The sequence below is a fragment of the Trachurus trachurus genome (genome assembly GCF_905171665.1).
Source record: "Trachurus trachurus genome assembly, chromosome: 13".
In the NCBI taxonomy this organism is placed as follows: domain Eukaryota; kingdom Metazoa; phylum Chordata; class Actinopteri; order Carangiformes; family Carangidae; genus Trachurus; species Trachurus trachurus.
The window spans coordinates 19,969,553-19,997,067 of record NC_139892.1 but is presented as its reverse complement, the minus strand read 5'-3'; the positions used below and the strand labels follow the sequence as shown (position 1 = coordinate 19,997,067).

Below are 27,515 nucleotides of genomic sequence, written 5' to 3'. Positions count from 1 at the left end.
TTGAATTTTAGAACATTTTTTTTTCTTCATAATACTTTCGTAGTGCTACTGTAGTCTTTAATCAAGTGTCATATGATCCAAAAATCGTTTAGGTTTTGCTTAGTAGTGGTCATGTAAACCTTCATACTCTTAGGTCATATGGCACTTGGCTGCAGACAGCTTGGCTTGGTGTTTACTTCTTTCTTTTTTTCTTTCTTTCTTTTCTTCTTTTAACGTACACACTTAACTGAATGAATGTGAGTTTGTTTTAGTCTCACCGTTGTTTGAGTTTCATGTCTTTTGTCAGTGACGTAATCCACAGTGTCAGAGTGAGTTCATATACATATTTCGGTCTATGGTGATGTCTGTGTTACACGTGTTTCACCCCTGCTTCTAATTTTTTGTTTGTTTTCATGGTAGCACAAATACAGGGGTTGAGAGTGCATTTGTTTTTCCTTAAAACTCCCTGTCTCCATTTTCTCCCTCTCATATTTCCTTCTAGTGTCAGTCATTGAGAACTGTTCATTTCAGAGCTCCACAACAAATCTTCCCACTCTGTCCCTATGTGTATCCAAAAGACTTTTCAACACTGTTTCTTTTTGGATTGGAAGAGCTGGAGTCAAACTCTTATAGCTGGGACATCTGTTACAGCTGTGAAGTACAATATTGCTTTTACGTAATAATAAATACAGTTTTGTTCCTCTTATTGCATATGTAGACTGACTTCGTTCAGCAGAGGGTTGGTTCTTGTGGTTTCCTGGAGTCACCTCCGTAAAGACACCCTTCTTGCGGTGAAGTCGTCAGCGGATGATGAGGTCATCTTCAGTGAGGTAGCATTATTGTACAGCGTCTCTCTGTTCCTTCACCTGAAACAGAGGGAACATGTTAAGCAGGTGGTACTGTACATGGAGGACATGAGGGACAGAGTCATAGAAGGACTGAAACCGATTCAACCAGATTTCTGAGTTGAATGATCACTGCAACACTGAAGCCATCGCTTTCTTCATACCGATCTCATTACAGTATTCCTCATTTTGACTGCCGGTGAAGCAGAATTACAAATAGCACATGGTAAAATGGACAGATCTTTTTTTTTTTTTTTTTTTTTTTTACAATAGACAGAGGTACATGATTATTGTGATAATGCTGACTCAGCTCTGACTAAACACAAAGAGTGTTGGCACACACGCATGACCATTCAGCTGGAAACAGAAGCAGAAATCATTCTGGAGATGCCCCTTAAACAACCTGATCATTCTGTCATCCCAATGTCCTTTTCCTTTTTTCACACAGAGATAGATTTAGATTCGACCACTTCATTATGGAACCGAAAATGATCAGTATTGTACATTGAAGAAGAGGAATATAGAGAAAGAAGGATGGAGAAGAGAAGTTGTACCTCCTGATGCCAGATGAGAAGTGTTTCCCTCCAAACAGGGAGTTCCTCTGCTCCTGGGAGGATGTCTTGGTTTCCACGGTGATGGGCTTCTGCTCAGGAATCTGAGCAACTTGAAATCTGTGACATTAGCGAAAGCCGAGATTATTGTCGTGCTCAGACAACATTGGTAACCATGGACATGTGACAGCCAAGGTAACGCTCATAGTCACAGAAGTGTGCAGGTGTCTGGTTGAGTGTTTCCGACTGATTACTCCGTGTCACCTTTGGAGTGTTACATGAAATCAGGTCATTTTGCTGCAGAGATTACAGATCGCTGTAACCTCACTAGACTATGGTAAAATGGCAGCAACAGTTCAGTTACATTTTACTGTTTTAAGTAACAGTACAAGGGTAAAACCAAAAAATGCATTTTAGCACTTAAAGATATACTTCATTGTATCTAATTAGATGCATAAACTTCTAAGTAGCAATTTATCATCGTAGTTGATTGAGGAAGGGCTGATTTATTAACATCATCTTCAGTCTCAATCATATCTAAACAATTACTGTTTTATATAAAATAATATTTTAATGAACTCTTCCTACTTGAAATTGACAAAGTACCAATATGTTTTCATTTCATCTGTCATATGAGTTGTGTGTTGGGTAAGAAAGAATAGGAGTGACCCTCACCTCCCCACAGACAACACTCTCAGCTCTCCCTCCTTCTTCTCCCTCACTTCATTCCCTTGTTCTTTTTCCTGTACAGTATTTGGCACAGCAGCTTGAGTACGGTGAGTGTCGACACACACTCCCCCCAGCAGCGGGCTCTTCTGCTGATCGCTGGAGGAGTCCAGGGAGGTCAGAATGAGTGACTGTGGTGGCTTCAGGGGATCCTTGAGGGAATCCAGAGGGGGGATGAGGACTGGGGGCCATTTTTTCTGAGCGCAACGGGAGCAGCGGTAGCCATGTTTGGGGGCCAGGCCAGAGAGTCCAGAGATGGTGTGGAGGTGGGACTGATGGGGGCAGAGCCTGGGGAGGGAGCGGAACGGGGACAGGGGAGACAGCATTGGGAACCTGGGAGAAGAAGAGGAAGAGGAAGGAAGGATTGATCAAATGATTCGTTTTAGACTTTTATGGTCAAGACAAAAAAACTTGCCTCAAAAAAATTATTACAAAACAATCGACTAAAACTTAATCCTAGAATTGGCAACATTTGTGAACAATCTGTGAACAAACACATATACTGAAACACACAGTATCCCTGTACTTGGTCCTCAACAGTCTTGTCAGTCCAGACCATTTAATAATTTTTTTTTTTTTAAAACGGTGCTGAAAAAACTGTCCCTTATGCTGAAATGATGTGTAAATGAAAACTGAAATGTTAAGTTCTGTTGCACTCTGCGCATGTTCACCCTGGGCTCTTTAGTTTCTATCTTTCCATTGTCCTTTTGTGTAGAGAAAGACAGAGTGAAAGAGGTGAATACAGCTGTGCGTCCCTGTGTTATTCTAGTTGGTGGGTGACCTGTAGTGACCCCAGATGACCTCTGAAACAACTGCCATCACACACACGCACACACATCCACACACAGGATTTGAAAGCTTTCCAGAACTGTGTATTTATCATAGGTGTGTGTGTGTGTGTGAGAACGTTCTCGAATCTAAAGCTCACATGTTTCAGCAGCCCATTGAGCAGCAGCTCACTGCCAGAGGCCCCTGAGACCTCTCGCTATTGAAGATGTGGCTCACACGCTGCAGAGCTTCAGATCCAGTTACCATCACATAATACTGAGAGAATAGATGAAGGAGGAGGATGTGGGCCAGCTGCAGCACAGCAGCACAAAATAGAGACACGTTTGTAGAATGTAGAATAAAAACTAACTCCTCTATGTCTCCCATCACAGACTTGAGTCTGTCCTCAGCCATGGTGCCATGGCGCCGTGGTGACGGCTGTGGTATGAAGCAGTATGTTACTGGGCTTGTTGGATTATCTACTGACTACTTGAGCAAATTTGATGACAGCAACTTACAAGCAGAACGCCAACCACAACTACACTTGTTCATGCAAACCATGGGACAGCCAGTGAGTTTAGCGACTCAATACTGAGAGAGATCTCCATTTCAGACAAGTGGGAGTGCATCAGGTCTACGGATGTGACGGATACAACTGATGCGTACTACTTGGAACTGACTTTTCAACTTCGACAAACAAGTGGTGCAAATCTAGATTTTTTTTTATAATTCTGTCTGCAAAAACCAGATCTCTCAATGTAAGATCTCACATGTCGAGTGTTAACAGACCAGATGTGGCCAAAGGGCGTCCTGCTTTCATCTCTGTCACTTACAGGCAGGTTTTTCTCTTCCCTCTTTTGGTCCAAACATTCTGCCATACACACAAACAAACATCCATACACAGATTTTTTTTTTCCTTCTACCAAACTGTCCTTTGTATATGATGATTTCTGTGTGTGTTTGTGTGTGTATTGTCTTACTTGATTGAGGAGCCTTTGCTCATGGCCATCTGCTTGCTCTCATACTCCAGCAGCAGTTCCTCCAGTGCAGCAGCATTTTCTGAAGACACACACACAAAAACTAATTAACACTTGATTAGTGACTATAAATTACTGTCTGGGTTATTTTTTAGGTTTACAAATAACATCCATTTTGGACATATTGGTAATTGATTGGGTAAAGTTCATTCTTCTGGGAAAACATCCAGGTCCTCACGTTGTAATATATAACGCAAATGAGACTGTGACTGTTCTAGGTTATATGGATGTGTTGCTGGCAAGTTTTAACATACATGCTGAATATTAACATCTCCAGTCACAGAACCTATCATTGGAGCATGTCTATGTACTTTTCTCAGTTTCTAACATCCACTACCAATCTGACACAGATTGAAAAGAAGCTGCTGAGTAGGCAGTGACAGAGACACCTCTTTGGTTGTGAGTGATTTGCTGTGGCGACACTGTGGACTCGTGTTCCCCTCTAAAGCCACAAGTGATGAAATAACAGCGACCACAGGCTTATCAGTAACATCACTGCTGGTGCTCACTCTGACACGTACCCTTCTTTTCAGTGATGAGGCGTACCAGCACACTGATGGTGTCTTCATTCAGGTCGTCAGATATGTAGGGACAATTGTTACCTAGACAGAGATTTAAAAAAAAAAAAAAAACAGAATTAAAAAATAAATAAAAAAATCATACAGAATATCTGCATATCAGGTTCTGGATTCCTTTCCAAGTTTAATATCAGTTTCCCTAGATAATTACATACAAATGGCACAAATACCAAACAATGTCATAAGAGCACATTAAAACTTTTTTTTTTTTACCTTAATACTGTATGTAGTGGAAAAATAAATTTAGAAAATATATTTATATTATTTTTTTCATGTAATACAGTCCGTATTTCTGAAAATATAGCCTACTGTGTTTAGGAGGCTCTTAAAAATGCAACATGAATGTATTGGTAACGTTCACTTCAAATTTACATTTTACAATACATTTCAATGTAAATTCCGTCTCCAATGTTCACCTACCTAATACAAATACAGGCTACTTCAACAGTGTAACAACACAGAGGTGTTTCTGTTCTGTAACCCAATCAATCTTAGCAAGTCAGTCAATTTTAGCTCGGTGTACCTAATAAACTGACAACTGAATGCATACTAATCCTTTTTTTTTCAGGGACAGGTTTGCTTTAAATCACCATCACATCAGTTTCACTCTGAGTCTAAATAAGGAGTTACACTGTGTAACTTGCAGAGCCAGCACAGTTCACACTGTGCATGTCACTGCTGGGATATTGTGCCTCGGGTACACGATGGGACTGATAGGGATGTATGTGGATGACTGAACAGCAAAGAATAGATGCCTCCATGGTAACACCCTACTACCACCCTACCCCGACCATCCCATAATAGCACAGCACAGAGAGGCAGCTGAGAGAAGAGCGATGAGGACGTGGGGGGTCCAGAATAGCTCGGTCAGCGATCGTGCTCCCATTCAGCACTGTTGGAGCACACAGAGCACTGTGTGTGTGCGTGTGTGTGTGAGTGCGCGAGTGTGTGGTGTGATGTACCAGACCTCCAAGGCCAGGTGACTTTGTGTGTCTGTGAATTAAAGAACAGAATGTGACTGTATAGTATATATACAGTATATTGCATCTGCACCTCTATGTGAGTTTGTGTCTTTGTGTATTTTTGTCTTTTTCTTGCATAGCAGCATTAGGCTGTTGTTAAGCCAACACAATAGCTCTCCACATTGGCTGTTGCTATGTGAGGATAACGGCATCCATTCCACAGTGTGGCTGTCATTCTCCTCTATTTATTCCTTGAACAAAGTCAGACGCATGTGTTCAACATTTCAGTGTCAGCCACATTAAGGCAACAGCCACTCAGTTTGTTTTCAGATGGGTTCATTGAGTTTGACGTTTGACCTGAGAATTAAAATCAGTTTGTGGTGACCCACAGGGTAACTGTGGCTGAATCCAAACACTGCAGCAACTAAACCCCTTGACTCTGCCCTTGTGCCTGCACAGACTGAGCGTCATGCACCATGAACACAAAGTTGCAGATTTTACTCCAGCTCACGATTTTTTTTTTCCTCATCGACCCCATGTTCGCCCTCTCCATCAAACTTTCCTGAGCTCTTGCATAGTCAGAGTTATCTCTGCAGAATCTGACTCCATCCTTGCCAAGCTAAGCCTGGCCTTGCTGCAATTCATCCCCATGGGTTTTCCCCCTGACTGGAGATGATGAGAAAAGTGCTGGAGTAAGGAGTTTACCTCTAACCTTCGCTTGGTCAGGACTACAGCAAGCAGACAGACAGACAGACAGATAGATAGACCATAGCAACAAGGATCGTTACATAACAATGTGACAGAAAATGAGTGAGAGGGAGTTATGTTTTCCTAAATGGCATATGCAGTCTTCTAGCTTTGTTCGACACACAAGTTATGCCTCCGTCAAACACAACCACACACTTAGCCTATCTCTGCACCACTGCATCATCCGTTGTCAGAACTATGTAGGATGAGAGAAGGAGTGCAGCTGGGAGTGAAGGAGGTGACAGAGTGTCCTAGAATCACCCCACTTAACACTGGCATTATAAAATACTAAATTTAACTTTGCTTTGGAGTTGAGTCGGTGCCTTTGGCTTGAGGAAGTGATTGAAATACACAATCAATATAATTCAAATTCATACAATCCCAATTTATCTTAAAGACAGAGCATTTCATATCAAGTTAAGAGGTTTCATATACCATACAGTCAAGGTCACTCTGCCACTCAAACAATGTGAAAGCAGAAGAAATCAGAAGAGGACAAGGAATAAACAGAGGAGCCCGAGCGCCCCCTAGCCAGGGGGCAGCCTGAGGTGCGTGCAGTATAGAAGATCCTCTCCACACGCTAGGAAGCTCCAATACTAACATTTAGCATACCAAAATGATGGAGAGAAACTCAGCTAAAAGCCCATGCCAAGCATTGTCACCTAAACACAACACAGCTCAAACCCCAAGCAATTATATGGGCATGTAACAAGAACGCAAAAACAACACAGATCCACTTTTGTGCTTCTTCTCATTTCACCACCTCATGCTAACCGATGCTAACTAAACAAACGACATGTCATATGAAAGCAGAGACTCTGTGCGACGTAAACTCGGCGAACTAGCAGCCAAAGAGTAGCGAAAATAAACTTCACAGAATCGTAAAGTGCATCTTACCTTTGCGGTTTTGTGGTCAAAAGTTATATTCCAGCTCGAAAAAACGCTGCTAGTTTATTAGCTTGTTGGTTTGTCATGCATAGCAAATACCCTGGCTGTTTAGAAACATCCAGGGGTGAAGTGTGTCCTCTTGACATATTCATTAGATTCACATGACGACACTGTGTTTCTGCGCCGCCATATTTGTGTCCGAATCAGGACAATCTGGGCACAGATCACAGCATGTCACGTTACCAGAACAAGTGGAGTAGTAGGAGGAAATCAGCAAGAGACCGAAAATTGACGTTATATGAAAGATGCCAGGATTATATTGTGCTGTTGACTGTGATAGCAGTCGCCAAAAAAACCCGGACTGCAGTTTTATTCCATCCCAAAAGACGTAAAGTTATAGGCGGAATAAATAGTTGACTGCAGGCAGTCTATCAGTGGCAGCATGGGCTGTGACAAGTCTCACAAAAAGAGGGGATTCACTTTTTTTAAACCTAACTTCTAACCTAACATGGATATATTGAATTCTGCATTTTGATTACTTTCTTATTAATTACTCACTGATTCTGCATTTAGGGTCTTTTATTTCTGTATAACAGACCGTTGCTAAGTAAAACGGGCCGTTGCTAGGGACGCCGCTCTGATCAGCGGAGCAGGGCAGAAGAACTATCAAGGATTTTTACCTTGTGTTTCATTTTTACCAGCTTCAGACTAATTGTGATGTTATAAAAATGACTTGTAGCTTGTTAGAGGGAGAGTGGAGGCTCTCTGCCTCCCTCACCGCTGCTGGAACCAAACCTGCGATCAGAGCGGACAGAGCGGACGGGCCAGCGCAGTGTCACAGCTGTGACCAGCTGTGTCTGTGCCACCGCGAGTCCGTGACACAAACGTGTCCCGTAACCGTCATCTCTTATGACAGACATGACTACATAAATGCGCACATTGCGTAACATTTACATGATAATTCATCAATCTACTGATTGATTATCAAAAGCTCGTTGAAAACAACTGCACACCAGTCGACCGGGGGGAGGGTGAGGAGCAAACAGCGGAGAAGTGACCGGACTAAGGACTTTGATCAACATTACGTCTCAAATTAATTAATTAATTCATAAACTGTGTAATAAGTGGGATAATATAGAGTTTGTCTGTTGTTATAGAGATATAAACCCAGACAGGATGTATGAAACCCTGTCATTTTGTCAAGAAACTGTCATTTCCATCCTGTGGTTTGCATGCTGTCATATGAGGAGAATTGTCAAATCGGACACAAATATGGCGGCGGTCACTTCGACGTGACGTCACTGCAACCCATGAATACGTGTCGCTACCCGATCTGCGACGCTACCGGATCCGTGACAAAACTGGTCTGCGCATGCGCAGACCGGCCGCCATCTTGGACAGCTGCCTACGGCAACTCCACTTGGACAAACTTCATTTGGGCACTGCCCGATTTGCGTACATGCTTTAAGTTCTGTGAATTTAAAATACGGTACTGTGAAAATGATTAAAAAATAAAATAAAATAAAATAAAAACCGCGTAGGTCCGTCATAAGACAGCCGCGGCAGACTCGTTTATTCAGTGAGTGTTGTGGTAGTTGTGATTGTTTGTGGTTGTCATGGTGATGAGGCCGGCGAGAAAAGAGGACAGTAAACATTAAAAGTCGCCTGTGTTCCTGTTTTCTGAGCATCAAGATCCAGACCACCACAACCAACCCTCAATTTACATTACTAATAAAGTATTTAAAAAAATAAATAAAAAGATAAACCGTCTGTGGCGACGCACATAGGGCAGTGATCCTAAGTCAATTCAACTAAGTTTGTCCAAGTGGAGTTGCCGTACGTGGCTGTCGCGGATCCGGTAGCGTCGCGGATCGGGTAGCGACAATACGATCGTTGGGGTTGTTTCTGCACTGTCATTACTGCGCCCTATAACTGCGCAAACGGCGCGGAAACGACCCCCGCGAATCACACACAGGAAGTTGCGTTTGTTTATGTTTGCTCGACTTGGATTTTCAAAACAATGGCAAACGGAAAAAAGGAACGAGTTTCAGCAGAAGAGGTTCTCTGTATGCTGGAGGGAGATAGTGGGGCCAATGTTTATCCTGACCTAACCCTTGGCAAGGACAAAAACCGTTTTGTGGAGTGGCATGGTGCTAAAACCAAACCCTGTTTCTGTCCCTAGGGGGCAGCACTGAAATGATGTCTGTATAGTATAAAGGCCTGGGTGAATTTGCAAAATGACTCAAAAACAGTTGTATTTGGATGCAATGAATAACCATAGTTCACCATTAGTGATTTTGAATTAGTGAAATATAATTATATAATAAATATTTCCTGTCTGGTACCTGAGAAAGGTCAAATTCCGCCTGGACATAGGCCTGTGTTAAAACAGATACAATTGCTTAGGTTTATTTTTTTAGCATCTACTTTTACACAGTTAATGATCAGATATCACTTTACTACTTTCAAGGCCAATTAGGATAATATTCATCATTCAAAGGTAATTTTCACTCTAAATAATGTGTTTTTTGATTAGGTGGAGATAGAATTTTTACATTTTCTACTGTGTTCCAAATGAATTTATGTTGACACAGTAACACATATCTTGATTCTGACACTTATGTAGAAATCTCACAAGTCTTAGCTTTCTTTTGAGACCAAGATTATTTATACAGCCATTGTAGTTGTGAAGATATACTCTATTTAGTTTGAGTAAGTAATTCCGGACAGGAAGCAGCAAAAATAGGCCTCGTATGGAAGAGGTTTAAAGGAGTGGAGCAGGAGAAAGAAACAGGAGACATAAAATAGGTGGTGAGGACCTGATTGAATTATTGATCTGGCTGGGAAAGGAGAGATGGATGGATCGTGTCATGTTTAGATGAGAGACTGTAGGGGTGTTCGAGAGCCAAGAAATCGGATGAATGGAGAGCAGAGGGATAGATAAAGAGAGCTCCATGGGGGAGGAGGGGATGGGAGAGCAGGGAGTTTCCCTTTAGCTGCAGTAATGTCTTAAGTTTCACAACAAAGCACCCGAAGAGGAGGAGACCAAGGCAACGCTGAAAACAAAAGCCAGAGATCATTGACCTCTGGCTGCTTTGGCAAATATATCAAATCCTCCATCATGTCTGAATACAGACTGATTTTTAAAACATTTTAAGCAAACCGTTTGGGTTTTTGACCAGATTCAGATCACATTGGTCTCCCCCTTAATCCTTACGGACAAAGAAGCATAAAAGACAGAGGTTACATTAGTGATTGTGGTGGAATTCATAGTTTTAATCCTGACAGCTATTGTAAGGTGTCCAAAGCCACAGGTGTTGTGCAAACATCAGCAGTTTTTTTTGACGTGACCTGCTGAGGCGACAGCTGCGCTCTGACGCTCTGCTTTGCAGCACGTATGGCTACATGGCTGTCAAACATCTTTGTTCTGAGCCTTGCACCATCAGGTGAGTAAAGGAAAAGCCAGCTTAGTCTTTAAATCCACTTATGTTTACGCACCAAGTAACTAACATCATCACAGTCATGTTTGCTGTCTGTCCACTCTAGTAGAGTGAAACTGACACACGCACGCAGTGGTGGATGGGAATACCTGGAGAAAAGAAGTGTATTTGTAATATTTGCAAAAGTGAATGAATTGCCAGTTTGTGCAGCTGTAAATTAGTCCACACACCTCATAGCAGGCATGGTTTATCAACGTGTCATATGCTTTATGTGGAAATGTACAAGAAGTCCACACGTCATAGTGGGTCCTGAGGTAACTTAAAAGAAAAAAAAAAAAAGCTGCATTGACGATTGCTATAGCAGATAACATTCCCCTTGTGCCTTGAGGGTTGCATCTGCTACACAAGCCTGAGAACCAGACAGACACAGTACATCGAGTACAACAGATGCATAAAGGAGACATAGGTGTACTTCATATACTGTACGCATGGCAGTGTACTTCAAATTAAACCAGGTGTTCGCCCTGTTACACCTGAGCTGTCACCTGATGAGAATCTATCTCTAGATTTATGGAGGAAAGCTGATTTGCATGTGGGTCAAAGGCTGAGAAAATAGTTTCCCGGCCTATTTTAGAGGCCTCCAGGACAATATGACTATACACTTTTACAAAAGACAGGAATAAAGAGCACTCGTATTACTCTTACTTAGACTGTGCAAACCACAGGGAACGGGCGTGGTAACTCAGCACTTGTTTCACTGCCTGATCTTTTTAGTGTCTGTTTTTCTTCTCTCTCTAAACTCTAGTTTTCCATTTACTGATATCTACTTCTATTTCTAAGAATACCACCCACATGCTTCTCCATTTCTCCCTCTCCCCCCATCCTTTATCTCTCCTCATACTTTTTTCTGTGTTTACTCAAGTCAGTTTCACTCTGACGTCAGTTGGACAAGTGAGTCGATGGGAATGCTTTTTTCCCCCCCCTTTTCAAATAGGAAAATTACAAGAATAACAGAGCATGCTTAGAACAACACGGCATTGCGTGACATGTAATGACCCCCATGAGGTCAAAGTTCAAAAAGGATAAAAGGCCTCCCATGTAGGCTTGCGTGCAGTCACATCACAGTCATACATGGGCTGTGGCTGCACACAAAGACACTACCCTTTGGGCTTGGTTTGGTTTTATCCCAACTCCTGAACACTTGACCACATCGTGTGCATGCTTGTGTGCTAATTTGGCATTTTTATGCACGTGTGTGACAACTGAAGTTATGCAAAATGCTGGTTCCAATAATCATCCCCCCCTACAACTTCATCTGTTCTCCTGTCATTTTCTGCCTTTACTCTCATTTGTGTTGTTTCTGCCAACTTATCCCTCTCACCTTCTTTCTGGGGTGTGGCGGTCTCTTCGTCCCCTCCCTCCTTCTCGGCCGTGCAGCGGTATCCCTTCTTCTTCAGGATGTTGCAGATGAGGATACCCAACAGACCCATCACGCAGAAAATGGGCACCAAAGCGAAAACAGCGTATTCTGCTGTCTTCTCCTCAGCGCTGCGTACCACCGTGCCGTTAATTGGACCTCCAGCACCAGCGGCGGGACCTTTACCCACCGTGCGAACTGTTCTGACATGCGAAGCAACTGAGAGAAAGGAGTGGAAAGAGATAGAAGAAGGGTGGAGGGGAGGGGAAAATACATGTATATGGTCTTATCCATGAAGTACTGATTACAATTGCAAAACCGAATGATGGTTTTGCTGCATGTGAATATGGAAATATTTTCGACACGCCACAGGAACATGCTTACTTTTCACACAGGGACTCTGCGTGGAAACTTCCCCTGTGGCAGTGGACTGAAACCTGCAAATGGAAGAAGAAAAGAAGAGAAAACAGGATAATTAGAGATGGGAGAGAAGTAAGGGACTGTTTTACAAAGAAAGAATGAATCAGCGGTTTTAGTCTGTGGCATGTTATGTTCAATGGTGCTCGATGTAGCCTGCCCATTGTGGGGAGTGACGTACTGTATGTGTATGTGTGTGTCTGTGTGTGTGTGTGCGCTAGTGTTTTGTTGTTCTCTTGACCCAGAAATGAAAGGACTTCATTTAGAACAAATAAAAGTTTACGAGGTACACGTTGGAGCAAATCCCTTTGAATGTCAAGCCTAAAGTTGGATTGTGAGATTAGCAAGCAGACAGGTAGGCCGCCAAATAGACACAGTGCGAGGCCTCACCCAGGCAGACAGCCCCCACAGACGCCATCCGAGGTCACAGTGCCAGGGGTTGCAACCTCTCGGCCGAGTACTTTGCAGGAGACGTGTGGACGGCAAAGTTCAGAGTTGAATGCATCTGAAAAGGTTCCAGTTAGGCACATTCGGCATTGCACTTCCTCTGTTGGACTTTGGATCTGCCCACAAGCCTGAAAAGACAGAAAACACTTTTAAATGCAAACAGAAGAGACTGCAAAAGTAGAAAAAGAAGCATCTCTCTGGTGTTATTAGAGGATTTGAGTAAAAAAACTTATAATAGTGGCAAAGTTCTGTCTCTATTGTTTGGTATTAAAATAATAAAATTCCCACATTCTTTCAAATAAAGTTCAACAAAGGTAACTACAAATACCATGTATTAAAAAAAATAATGAATGGTAGTTTTGGTTTGTGAGTAAGCACGTGTTATCTACCACAACTCCATAAATACAACATAGAGAACATGACACACCTTGACAAAAATCTCTCTACGGTTACAAAATGATGTTATAAATGTTTGAGGTAATTAAACCATGATTTATGGAGGAAAATAACTGCAATCATGTTGACTGCGGTGCATGGCCACACACATAAATTACAAGGCAAGAAAGGAGACACGTTAAATCTGTGAACAAAACAAACTGTGGATCAAGTTAAGTGGAGGATAATTAAAGAAAATAAGGAAAAAGTGTATTGCTTCTATGAAACAAAAAAATTATTAGAAGGAACAAAAACACTTGGAAGCGACAGATTTGTAGCAGGAGAGACATAATGAGGTAAAAATGTCCCTCAAAGTTGTTTAAATTGTTATTATTAATCAATTTGGTCTCAGTCTATAGTCTCACCTTGGAAGGCTCCTCGCCTGCAGGGCACTGCAGACACACACACCCGTCCCCCCACCGACACTGCACTGCTGCAGTCCCACCACAGCCAAACACCTGGAAGACACACACACACACACACACACAAGTTCAAGAGCCAGTGGTTTTTCAGTAGAACTCTACACACATTGCAAATCGTAAAATACATGCCACCGGGTCTACAAGGAACAAAACTGAAACTTAAGAACATCACACCTACATCCTTGAATGTGTCTTAACGCACAAGAGTTCATATGTACATGTACAGTGATTAGTGATGTATCCATGCAAATGACAAAAAAAATAAAAAATAAAAATTCTAACACACCAAAAACACAAAGCACACACATTCATATATTTACCGTGAGAAGGACAAGAGCTGAGCAGCAAAGGTGGTTCTTCATCTTCTTCAATGTATTCTTCTATGTACATATGATCTGCAGCAGACAGGAGACAGAGGCAGAGACTTTAAAACACGGTCAGGTATAGACAAAGTCTATTATACATCTATATCCAGCACAGTATATGGATGTATTTACATTGTCACACAAAGCAATTCCTTTGTGAACATGATCTGTTGACCTTTTCGGTGCCAAGAAATAGAAGACCCTGACATGCACATGAAAAAACTGGAATGTCAGCACTCACAAAATAAACTTGAAACATTTATTAGACGCACAGCAGTGTCAGACGGACACGTTTCAGCCCTTGGCTTTCCTCAGCGTGAATCAGCTAAATGGGTGTAGCCCATATACTATATAACCTTCAGGACCTCCCTGAATACCTCCAGCTGGCATGAATCAATCAAACAATTAATCATAAAGAAATCACAACATGACGAAGATAATACTAAAAGTGGCCAATAGGTATTCGGAACCTACAATATAATTAATAAGATGGCCACCATCAGTGTGTGAATGATATAAAATATGAAGTCACCTATTTACAAAACCAAATATATCACATAGTGAACAACACAAGTATCGAACATCATGGAATAAGAGTCAGATAAGAATAATGGCTTAAAAACAGTATACAAATATTAAAAAAGAAACGAAAAAAAATCGAAAAAAAAAAATATATATCCACAAGTGTGAATCCTCTCATCAGGAAGACTCAGTGGTAACATATCTTGACTCATCTACTCAAACTCTGACATGCACGTGCCATCTTTCTCATTCTGTCGCTCACAAACACCCATCCAAGCACGCACACTCATACAAAACCACACATGCTCACATGGCAAAGAAAACACCTGAGTCATTTTTGTGACTTAGGCTGAGTGCAGTGGCTCTCATGCCAGGGAGGTAGGGAGCAGTTAGTTGTAAATGCTGTAAATAACATTTATCAGCAAATCATGAGCTTTTTATAGACGGCAGTGAATGGACCAGGGTTTGTCTGTGGCTATTTTCAGGCCTGTAGGTTCTCACATGCACATTTTAAGCAATTATTACACTGCAACATGTTCATTTGCCAACACATACTGACTTTCCCAACACTTGACATTAGCTGCCTCTGGGAAGTATTTCCTGTCCTTTAGGTGAGTCACAAAAATAAAGTCCTTTTATGGATTGATATAAGTGAAACTTAGTGGCATTATAATAGTGACCCATAACAAAAACAAGAATGATTGCACTGCTTTGCTGTCCAGGCAAAAAATATTTTTGGGATGTTACTGAATATAAAGTGAAAGCTAAAGCTCAAACGGGACAGTGAATCAACACTCATGGGTCATTACATACCACAAGCTACTATATTTATATTGTGCTACAGCAATACAATACTGTCATGTCTTAAGTTAGGTATTTGTGGTCCGAACATATTTGACAACCGTGTATTTAAAATAGCCAAACTCCCTACAGCAGACACACTTATTCACATGCAAATAGAACACGAGGCTGGAAAGGCATTTATAACTGCCACTACAGATGCTTCGATTAGGAATTATTGTTTTCATCACTTTTTTATTTTAAAAAAAGCATCCTGCCACTTATACCACTTTACCATTGAAGTTTCACTGTTTAGACATGTCAAAAAATGGTGTAAAAACACAATTGTGTAACATCAATAGGCAGTTAAGGAGAGCAAAGCTATTGTGGGCAGCTGAATCCAGAAAATAAGAGTCTAAACCCAAACTCCAGTTTTTCCTGACTCAATCCATTGAACTGCTGGTCCTACAATGAAACACCTATCAATTAGAGAAAAAAATGCATTTTCAAACCAGAATTAAACTAAAACATGTAATGTTAACTGTAAAAATAATTTGCTGCACTCGATACTGAAAATCATAAGCACTTATCACACCAACTTCAGTCCTTCTGAATATTGGGAATACAAATATTTGTTAAAGGCCAGAAAAATTGACTGTGTAATGTTATGAATATTTGCCTTCTTCCCTTCTTTTCTCAAAGAAGAGGAGAATGTAACTGTTAACTGTAACTGGTTTGTCCCCAATTGGTTTGTAAAACAGAATTTAACCAAGCAAAAACACAAGAGAAGAGAAGGAGCAGAGTGACAGAATAAAGAAAGAAGGCAGAGGAAAGGATGAGAAAAGAGCAAGAGACAGAGCAAAAATTGGGAGAAAGTCAAAGAGAGTATGAGACAGAAAATGAAAATGGGAGAGATGGAGAGGAGATAGACATAGCAGCATACTTACCCCAGACCTGCAGCTGAATGAAACCGTTGCCGTGGCAACTCAGCGAGGATGCTACGAATGCTGAGTCAGCAACAAGGTCAATATACAGTACAGTATATATACTCTAACTTTCCTGTGGCTGCTCAAAAACAACAACTGATCAAAGTTTTACTTGTTCCAACTTTGACAAGCAGCTCAAAGACAACTAGAGGACTTCACACTGAGAGATTGAAAAAATCTCACTAAAATGCAACTCAAAAAATTACACAAAAGTCAGACACATGTAAATCTGTGTGGCTGAATGGAGACTTGAGTGTACCTGCCTATGTCTTATACTGTCACTCTGACCACAGACACACCCCTGACGTCCTTAGGACATGCCCCTTCTATCACTGCTAAAACAGGGAGTGTGCATGTGCGTGTGCATGTGTTGAGGCTGCAATAATGCAGCACTTTACCTTTGACCACACAGCACAACATAATGTTTTAAACATTAGTTAGCAAGCAGATCTACCCTTCTCCCCTCAAACCCATTCATTCTCTCACTATGTGGTCAGCACACATGCTCCATCCACACTCACACAGACACAGACACACACACAAACTAAGAGTGCATCTAAACACAAGCACATCCCCTATTACAGTTGGTGTGTGGTGATGGGATTGTACACAATTTGATTTATAAAGGTTTATCAAAGCATTCATATATAAAAGTACTTATTCATGGAGGTGCACACACACACACACACACACACAGACCCACACAGACATTTGGAATACCATAATATCCAGCCACACTAAGCTGTGCCTTATACAAACAAGAAAATAAAAAATGTAACGAGTTTATGATTTTGGTCCGGCGAGGCCCTCATGCCAATGACAGGCTTCTGAAACATAATTTCAGGGAGGAAGTGAAAGATAAAGCGAGGATGGAAAAACCACTGGTTTGAAAAAACAACATAAGGCTGAAGGGCAAGGGCTGATCATGCTGTGGAGGAAGAGAGAGAGAGAAGGGGAGAGGTGGAAAGAGGAGAAAGTGGCAGGAAGATTGCTAAAACTTCAGCCTGATAGCATGATATATATAGAAGCATTTGTTAAAATGCCATACAGACCAGAGCAAGAGGCTAATTACAAGTCACACATGCTAGCGCACAGGCACATACATATACACTTACACACACATGCAAACATGCACTCTCGCACACACGCACAAAACACAGGACACACGATCACACACAGCCGGAAAAAAAAGAAAAAACGATCAATAAAACGACAATGATAGAGGGAGCTAAACAAAAATGGGACCTACAATTAAGTACCTCTTTTTTTGGAAAGTGTCAAGTAACAAATTGGACCGGGTTAGAGGGGTTGAAGAATGTTTGCTTTCCACAGAGAACCTCACTTGACCTCCAGAAGTGCAGCCACTGAAACAACTGCACTTAAACTCCAGCTGAGACAGAGTAAGGTGAAACTGATTTATGATGTGATGGATGCGCATGATCCCAAAATCATCATTATTATCGTTTTACGAGGCTGGATTCAGAATCTGGATGAATTTAAGGTGGTATTTTTAAGATTTGATGATGCTACAAGACAAGAGGTCATAAAATGCCCTGCAGGGCTACTTCCGAAAGGTCATACTGGATGGTTGAGCCTTCTAACGTCTCTATGTAGCAGACAAACAACAGAAAGCTAGATAACACACTAAATGTATAGTAATGCAAAGATAACTGGACATCAAATCCATTCTTCTCACCAACAGAAACCCGTGAAGTGAAAATGTCGCCTGACGTACAAAGTGCACGAGAGCGCGTCCGGAAAGGATGTTCAAAGTTTGCCCGCTGCTTAACCACTGCTCTCAGAAGTCTTCCATTCACAGCCAAGCCGTCCAAGCCAGCACTGTCTGCATGTGATGCATTTGCATTTAAATCCAGTTAGGCTGAGGTTTTCCCCGCAAACCCACTACAGAAGTGACCACCACACGTGGGACTACCACTGGACCTTCTGGCACATGACCGCCCCCGTGTCCATGCTGAGGCCTTGTCAGCCTCAAATGCTCATCCTCTGATTCTTTTCTTCTGTGCACACTCACAGAAATGCAGAATCCATCATGATCTTTTGGTCATGATTTTAACATTTTTCAAAGGTCATTGGAGTTTGCAGTACTATGAAGTGGAAGTAAAGGAGAAAAAAAATCCCCATTAGTTTAACTGGCAACATACGGAGTTTCGGAAAGCAAAGTGTTTTCACACTACATTTCCCATGAGCCTCCGCGTGCACAGTGAAATTCTTGGACTGGCGCAAGACGGAAGAAAGCGAAAACATTTGCCAAGAGGTTCGAAGATGATCAGATACCGTCGTAGTTCCCATGACCCGCCGGGCAGCGTCCGGGAAACCGAAACTAGGAAACGCTGGGCAAGTCGACCACTAAATAATAATATCAAAGTAACTATAAAAACAAAACGATATATTTATCGAAAATGGACCCATTAACAAGTGTGGATAACGTAGATTCATCCACATTAATATGAGACTCTTTTATAACCAAAAGCAAACTCCTCAAGGTCTCTTTAAAGCTACATGCTGTGGGGTCACAAGGTGGATAATGTGAGAACAGTACACATACCTTAAAACATATTTCAATACATCTTTTATATAACCCTAGTCAAGAAAGTATCTTTGTCTGTTTGATGTAACTTTTATGTCTCTACTTTTCTTCCATGTGTCCTTCCTCGCAAGCCTATTTGATCTGTCACATTTTATTGCATTTGATTGTTTGCGTGTTTCCTTTTTCATAACCCAGCTTCCATTATGCCTGCTGCATCTTAGCTTGGCGGCTGCAGTCAGATGGATGTGTTGTTTGAAGCAGCAGGCAAAGAAAGAAAGAAAGAAAGAAAGAAAGAAAGAAAAGGGAGGGATGAGAGCAGAGAATATAGCTGGACATTAACACTTCTCAGAATACTCTATACAATAGAACCACTTTATGTGAATGGCCGGAAACACCAAAACATGATAAAAATTCAAAAACACCTCAAAGGAAAGGGAGGAGTCTGATGACTTTTCCTAAACTGTGTAAAACAGTAATTATCCAAAACCCTCGCTGCTGTTGTTTGACACGTTCAAATAACAAGTCGCGACAACATGAGATGACCAGTCACATTTTCTGTGTTGTTCAGTCCATCTAAAAATAGCAATAATAAAGAAGTAATGGCGAAGGCATGACAAAAACACGGACATTATTCTTTTCTGTGGTGGTTTCTGGGGTGAGGATGGGAGTCACAGCTCTTGTGTTGGGAATCTTTTTCTGGCTCCTTGATGTCATGCAGAAGCTTGAGCTGAGAAATCTTGCTGGATGAAGCTTTAAAGGAACGACAAAAGAGGAAACACAAGGCCGAGAGGAACACCACGCTTTTTGGTTTGAGGTGACTGAGCAGCACAGGAGATCAAGGGCAAAGTGGGGTCAGTCAGGCCGCCACATTATCGGCGTCCAAATAGTGAACCATGTTTGTCAAATACAGCATTTCTGGTTAGACACGAGAGCTGCTTTAGTTGTAATGGCACAATGTATTTTGGTGTTAGGCTACAGGCACAAAAATATGTTTAAGTCATGCTTACATTATACCTAAATGAGCTGAGTCAGCCGCTGTATTGATGGGCTCTGACCTGAAGCAGAATTCTTAACTTGTGTAGTTGTGACTTCTGGTTTGTTTTACTATCTGAGAAGTTTTCAGGCACATTCACCCTTTATTTGGTGGGAATAAACAATGAATCAGCGTTAAGTTCAGCCTATGAATTGACAGTGACTTGATGACCATACAGAGCATCGTTCTTGAGGTAAGACAAGCTTGAAACAACAGCTTTAAAGTTTCTCTATTTAGTGACTCCACCAAAAAACACAGAGAATCTATCAGCCTACAGATTTATCATGTAATGTAGTGACCAGGCTCTCAACACTGCAAGTTTACATTGCACTCAGCAAAGCCAAACCTGAGAAACCTGAAATCCAAAGCTCCAAGTTGATGCTGGGGCTTGTAAGCTGCTACGTTTAGCAGCAGTGATATCAGTAAACTTAAAGGGGAACTATGCAAGTCTGGTCGCTTTTCCACTGTTTTTCTAACCCTCCTCTCGGCCGTGTGCATTTGTTTAGAACAAAGCTGTTACGATGTTACAACGTGTATATTTGTGTAATCTTAACTGTCATAAACAAGATTACGGATTACGGAGTGTGTCGCAGTGCCACAGAGACGAGAGCTGGGACACCGGGGTGGAGGCCAGGTACTACAAAGGTTGGTTTTCAGCCATGAGACGCCAGGTGGAAGGCAGAGAGCCTGCATTCTCACTCGTAACAAGTCACACAAGTCATGTCACAGGTCTATCACAATTACTCCAGAGCCTTTTAATTGAGATAAAAAATGTAGCATAGCCACACAGGAAAAATCTTGCCTACCTAGTTTCTCTTTAAAAATAAAGAGACATAGGAAATGTGCAGTGTATTAAAAGCTTCCGTGTGCCTCCAAAGGTTTGCAGTGAATACTCACCAAGGCTCATCATGACCTTAACAGTTTTCCTGAACCCTCAGCAGTTTTACTTGCCCAACGCTAATCAAAACCCATTTTTTGAAGTAGTTATGTAGTTCAATGATATTTGTGGTGTGGTGGAATGTGTTTCCTACCACATAATGTGATGTATGCCATATTTGGGTAGTCAGAAAAGTTGCTTACATGACTTCTTTTACTTATCTTTAGTTTAGCTTTAGTTCAACTTTATAAAGACTAATAATGGCCTAAACCAGGTTTGGTCAGACATTGGACTAGGTCATGATTGAATTTTTTCAAGCCACAGTAAAATATCAACAACAAAAAAACTACTAGTCAGGTGCAGTGATGAATCATCAGCAAAAAATAGATAAATTCAAAGGATTACTTGGTGCACTTCAGGTTGAGAAATCCTCCTTTGTTTAACCCAGATTATCTCAGAAATGCACTGTCACTAAGCATGCAACATGGTTGTTTTTCATAGGTGGTGAAGAGTTCAAACTTTAAAGCCATTTCTGAGTAATGGTGAAAGATCCTCACACAGCAGAGACATTATTCTCTACAGATTTTATATGATTTTGTCAACAGTAGCCTACTGAGATTTTACCTTGCTGATGAAACTCCTTGAAAGGCCTCGCAATAAAGGTAAACGGCCAAGTTCCCGTGTTGGTAATGGCTACCTATTAACAACAACTAGGTCATATAGTGTGTCCAGCCATGGGAAGCATCTCGTGTTGTGATTGCACATGAGAATTATCTTCCGAACAGAGGAGTGAAATGAAATACAGCACAAAAGAACTGAGCCGGCAAAAAAAAGGTTTAACGTAATTATACTCCATTCTCCATCAGACATTTCGTGGACCGAGAGATAATGTGCACATGTATGGCAACGACGTGATCGGGACAACCATACCCACTGTTTGTCTTAATGGAGGTGCCCATTATCGGCGAATGAAAGGCTGATTTACGCCAACACTTTCTACGTTAGTGCTCAGACAATGTCTCATTATGGGGAGCTCGTCTGATCACTGCACACACTACGTCTGCGGATGAGTTTCTCTCACAGCCTCTTTGTGTCCGTCATTCCTCCTCTATGTCCTTGGGTTGACGTGATGCTGGTCACGTTGGGGGTTTTTTTCCAGTGGAACTGTACACCAGCAGAAACTTTACGGGCCTCTCCTGTGTCTCTGCTGCACACACCGCCTGTCAGACATCACCGTGACGGGACGGAAGAGGTTGAGAGAGGGCAAGAGGAAGACGCAGTGAGGTGGTCGAGTTGTTTCCAGTGCGGAGTGAGAGCACTGCAACATTGGAGAATCAGAGCTGTGAAAATACGAGTGAGAATGGATGTTTTTCTTCTTCTCTTACATCACCACCATCATTAACAGTGAATGCAAATCAACTCCTCATGTTCCGACACCTTTTATTACACTTCACAACCTGCACACACAAACACACCACCTCTATATTAAAGTCAGCAGAGTGCGTGCGTGCACACTACAATTAAACAATTTCCATTTCCACACAAACACATGTACATGGTGCTAAAAAAACAACACTTTCAGTGTGTCATCCCTATTTGTCGAACAAATACAGAGGATTTAGTTAATGACTGTTTTAGTCACTGGAAAACTCTGCTCTCCCATGTCTCACAAGTTGAGCTCAGAGGAAGAAAACATCATTTTCATCCCAGGTCTGAACAAGTTTTGTACATTCACACATAGTTTTTCCTCATTCCTCACATTAATAGGTGTCTGCTGAAGGTCATTGAGTCCAAAGGCAGACATTCCCCTCTTTGGAGAAGTGGAGGCCAGAAAGAGCAAACACTGAGAATTTTAGCCAGGCCTCTGGGAATGTTAAACATGTTAAACAACTCCATATGTGTACTGAATGCACTGTAATCATCTGTGCATAATCTGTACATATGCGAAAGCAGCTCCTTATAAATTTCAATGGATGATGATGAAAAAAGAAATATCGGCAGATAAGCAAGAAACCGTGATTTTGCAACCCTGTAGTTTGCCCCCAACATGCAAACCCAACCACAGACATGCAAAATCACATCCACATATATTTATGGGTCTAAAATATGCTGTGTTTTGAGTTGTATTCAATATCTCTATAAAAGTGCTGTTACAGACGAGAGGTCCAATTTCCTGCTTTGTTGGCTACATTGTCATTACTCAGCGGTTGCTTTGAAACAGGCCATGTCTGTAGCACTCCTCACATGAGGGATTGTGTGGATGCTCTCCAAAACATGACACACACACACACACGCCCGCCCGCCCACCCACACACGCGCGCACACACATACACACACACATGCACAGTCACTCACTTGTGCCTCGTCACAAAGAGATCCAGCCGGACATGCTGGTGTGTGTTTTGCTCTGGCAACTGAAAGCTGGTGATCGGTTACTGGCGCGTTCAGATAGCAGATTGTGGTTGCTTTCAGATTTCTCTCTCGACAGCCGGTCTGTGGGGGCAGCGAACGTCTGCAGTCTCGTTTTCCTCCTTTCTTAAGACTTATTTTCAAGACTGTATCATTAAACAGAATACAGTAGGGAGAGACGGGCCAGATGGAGGAGACCGAGGGGAAAAGGTCGTGAACTTGGGCCAAGCAGGAGGGGATTACCGCTGTCTGCTTTAGCTCGGACTGAACCAAATCTCATGAAATGTGGCCGAGCGAACAATTCAAGGTGCAAACCACACTGCAAACACAGTGTGTTGGTATAATACCCGAGCAGTGGCGGAAAAATTCACTTTCTTTTCTCTTTCATCCCACTTGTATGTAACCTTTGCTATCACAGTATTTTCACCCTCTCGCTATACAGTCCGCACAGAAAGCACACATCACAAGAAACTGACAGCTTGGAATAAAATATGACACCCCAGTATGAAAGTCTGTGTGAACTTCAAATACAAAAGAGTCAAGACATCCGGGAAGTGGCGCCCTGAGTTTCAGAAGAATGCATTCCACTGACGGAAACCCTCTGCAACATGACTTGCAGTTTTGTGACTTACTGTAAAAAATGATGAGAACACAACAGACAAAATGCAGAAACAGACAACACAATGGTCTCCTGAGGAAGGAACACAGAAACAGGAAAAACTGCAAACAGGATACTCTAGTCACCGATTAAAAAATAACTTCGGATTAAGCAGCATGGATACTATTAGGTGCACTTCTGTGTCAGGAGAGCGTGTGCTTGCATGCTTTGTGCCAACCAGCAGGTTTCTGTCTAGGTCCCCCTGTAATTATCCCATCCTCCATCAATCTGCGTACAGAGCGCTGAGCCAGCTTGGACAGGGATCTGCGGTCAGTGCAGTGGGAATTTCTTTGGCACAGAGTTTCCTGGCTGACATTGGGCACGGGGACGGAAGAGCATTGGGCGGCATTCCCAAATACTCTGGTTGAGCGGATGGACAGACAGATGACAGGATTGATGGGTTAATTAAAGCTTAGCCGAGTCTTTGAGTCTTAGCCGAGTCTTTGACTTCCTCATGTACACACGGTCAACAGAGCTGAGGCAGTGCATTAGTATGTCAAATTCCCCTGATAATCTTGTTATCTCCAAGCTCTAACACACACACTTCAGTGTTCCTTGCTCACTCCATCTTTCACTTCTTCTTTGTCCTCTCTTCTTCTTTCTTTCCCCTTTTATTTCTCCTATCATCATTCCTTCTTCCCGAAACCTTGAGTAAATACTGGGTGGGGTAGAGAGTGTAAAAAGTGGGTTCAATTTGGCTCAGGATAAATCCAAAAACATGGTCTTGCTGCTGTTCTTGCGTGTGTGCGCATGTATAATTACAGTACAAGTTAGACTTGTAAAATCAGTTGAGCAGAAAATATGATGAATAAAACTAAATAATGACTTTCTGCCAAAATGTTGCACATCCTCAGCCCTCTATAGGCCTTCAAAATGATAGCTCATCTGTGTGTCATTTTGTGGCTAGAAACATGTTAAAATCCTGTTGGGAACTCCCCTAAACTGTCAAAAGCAACAAATCATAACTGTGAATCAGAATATATTTAATTCTATTTAATTCTTGAAAATGCCAGTCTGACACATTATTGTCCCTTCACAAATCTGTGAAATCATGCAAACTGACCTATGTAGTTATTTTCAACTAGGACCAATATACTTTTGTGACTATAATGATACCATTTCACTGTTTTACTGTTGTTTGGAGAAAATAAACTATAATCTTTGGAAAACATATCTTCTGGCTGAAATCTGGTCCAACAGATGGCAGCCATAAACAGCTCTGTGCTTTTCAGGCCAGTTAAAGAATATGTGTCCACTTGCTGGTTTTATAGAGTTTGTGAACTTTTGCACCAAGCACTTGCCTCGCCTTCCTCCTCTCAAAGAAATTATATATTTGCAGAGCCAATGAATAAAAGAAATATCTATTAAAACAAACAAAACATATCAGCAAATTCATTAAAAACATGCTTTGACTAAATCAAAAGATGCTTTGAAAAGATGCCTTGGAATATCTTTATATCTTTAAACATATGGGAGGAAGTAGGAGTGAAAGTACTTGACAGGAAGCAGGAAGTTTGTCAAATATTGCCTATTTTAGTTTGTCAAAGATATCAGACATTTAAAATTGTTTGTACGTTAAACCCTTGTTCATTTGTGCTGTGGCAGGATAGAGATAACATTGTAAAACATTGTAAATCTTGTTAAAATCATTCCTTATAATCACAGCTTCATAATAATGTGCCAACGAGGCTGTACATGGCCCTCTTCTGGTGGAAGTGTGTGTGCATATGTGTGTGTGTGTATAGTTGTCTGTGAGAGAAGTCGAAAGCCTCTTATTGTTACAAGCGGACAGGAATTTGGACTCGGACAAAGGGAGTCCTCTGCCAAAAATGACAGTCTCATCTTAGTGCTTGTGTAAGTGCTTGTGCTCATTACGCAGCAGTACATCCTGCCAAAACCCTCAGTTATATGGTGTAGTATGTGATGCCATGACACACAACTTAATCAAGTAGCTGTGTGAGCAAAGGGACCAAACTATAAAGGATAAAAGTGGGAAAGATGCTAAAACTTTACACTAACACATAGGCCTACAACATTATTTTTACAGTAATATTTTGTTGCTTTTATTGAACTGAGCAGCTGGTTTTGACGTGCATAATCCATGTAATGAAATAAAACAGCATGAGAATAAAGCTGAGCTACTCTTCACTTCAAAAAAGAGAGGAGGAGGATCATACTACCAGTGAGGTCACCACGTAGCCATGACAGTGCGTCAAGCACGCGGCGTTCGTTCACTTCACTTCGTCATTAGAAAGCACGCTCACACCATACAGCGTTTCCCATGATTATTATACGTATATTAAATGAAAAGTAGCTATTACATGTGTTGGATTTCTGGGCAAAAACTAGTGGAATGATGCGTTACGTTGCCCAAACTGGGGGCTGGTCAATTCGCTATCGGCTAAAAGCTATCGTGAACTTTCATGAACATCACAATATAATGCTACGTCTGTAGACGTTGAAAGCAGATAAATAAATAAAAATCAGTGGAAACATTCATAAAGCGTGTACACAAACAGACAATCCGTCAGACTCTAACAAAACCCGCTGAAACACACAGCTGGAGCTCCGACAAAACCTAAGTTAGGCTATCTGTAAGTTAGATCGGCTCACAGCAGCAGCAGCAGCCTGTGTAGGATACTTTAACATACCATGACATAAGTATCATAATTCACATTAGCACGTAACGGTGGTCATTAAGGGTCGGACAGGGTTTGTGGCAAGAAAACAAAGCTGAAAACCACCAGTCGGCAGTGACATAAGTTACGTTAACAACAGACAGAGAGACACAACTTAACTACCGGCTTCAACCGCCATTCAGACCGTTAAGTTACTACAACGTTTTAAAAACAAACAGAAAAGTTGTGAGACTTACCGGCTTGGTGAATAAATACGGTTGAAATCAGTGTCTAGAGGCGAGCATCATCCGTCGGTGTGCGGACCGTGGTGATAGGTGCAATTAGACTGGGCGTTAGGATGGATGAAAACCACAATGCCGGTTCACGAGGTTCCCCCTCTCTCTCTGGCTCCCCCCCCCCCCCCTCTCTCTCTCTCTCTGGCTCCTCTTTCTCTCTGCGTGTGTGTGTGCGCGCGTGTTTGTGTGCGCGCGTGTGGAAAAAAAAAAGAGACATAAACACTGAGGCGACTCAGTGAGCTCACAGTGCGTCACCACTGCAAGCTGAAACCCCCGTGTGTGTGTGTGTGTGTGTGTGTGTGTGTGTGTGTGTGTGTGTGTGTGTGTGTGTGTGTGTGTGTGTGTGTGTGTGTGTGTGTGTGTGTGTGTGTGTGTGTGTGTAAAACCCCCTCTGTCTTTCCCAGCAGGTGGCTTTGGCTCACAGACTTGCTAGAAGCTCATAAGCTACATAACTGTGTTCATAAACAGAGAGAAAATAGCACACATAGGAGGCTCAAAGTGTCAAATGAGTTATTAAGTATTTATATGAGTAAAATAATCTAATATAAAATAGTTGGTGGATGCCACCTCTAGCTGATTTGGGACACAGCCAGTATCCTAGCCTACTATTTGTATTAGTAGCAGGGCCGGCCCTAGCATTTTGGTGGCCCTAAACAAGATTTTTGTTTGTGGCCCACTCTAAGCGCAAACACCAAATCACATACACTGCTTAAAACTGAATACAGACATGTTTGATAGACAGATGTAACAATACTCAGGTGTTT

At 41.8% G+C, this 27,515-nt stretch overlaps 1 protein-coding gene across 1 annotated transcript; it reads right to left on the bottom strand.

Annotated features, from left to right (window-relative positions):
* Positions 1-731: 731 nt before the first annotated feature.
* On the bottom strand, positions 732-26,849 carry relt (RELT TNF receptor). The gene is made up of 11 exons (XM_083984532.1): positions 26,713-26,849; positions 13,980-14,054; positions 13,603-13,695; positions 12,746-12,930; positions 12,323-12,375; positions 11,903-12,157; positions 4,428-4,508; positions 3,850-3,928; positions 2,051-2,434; positions 1,379-1,495; positions 732-845 (listed from the first exon to the last, which is right to left on the bottom strand). Exons 2-11 carry the CDS (start codon positions 14,019-14,021, stop codon positions 842-844), a joined length of 1,293 nt encoding a protein of 430 aa, XP_083840658.1. The 5' UTR covers positions 14,022-14,054; positions 26,713-26,849; the 3' UTR covers positions 732-841.
* Between the last annotated feature and the right edge of the window lie 666 nt (positions 26,850-27,515).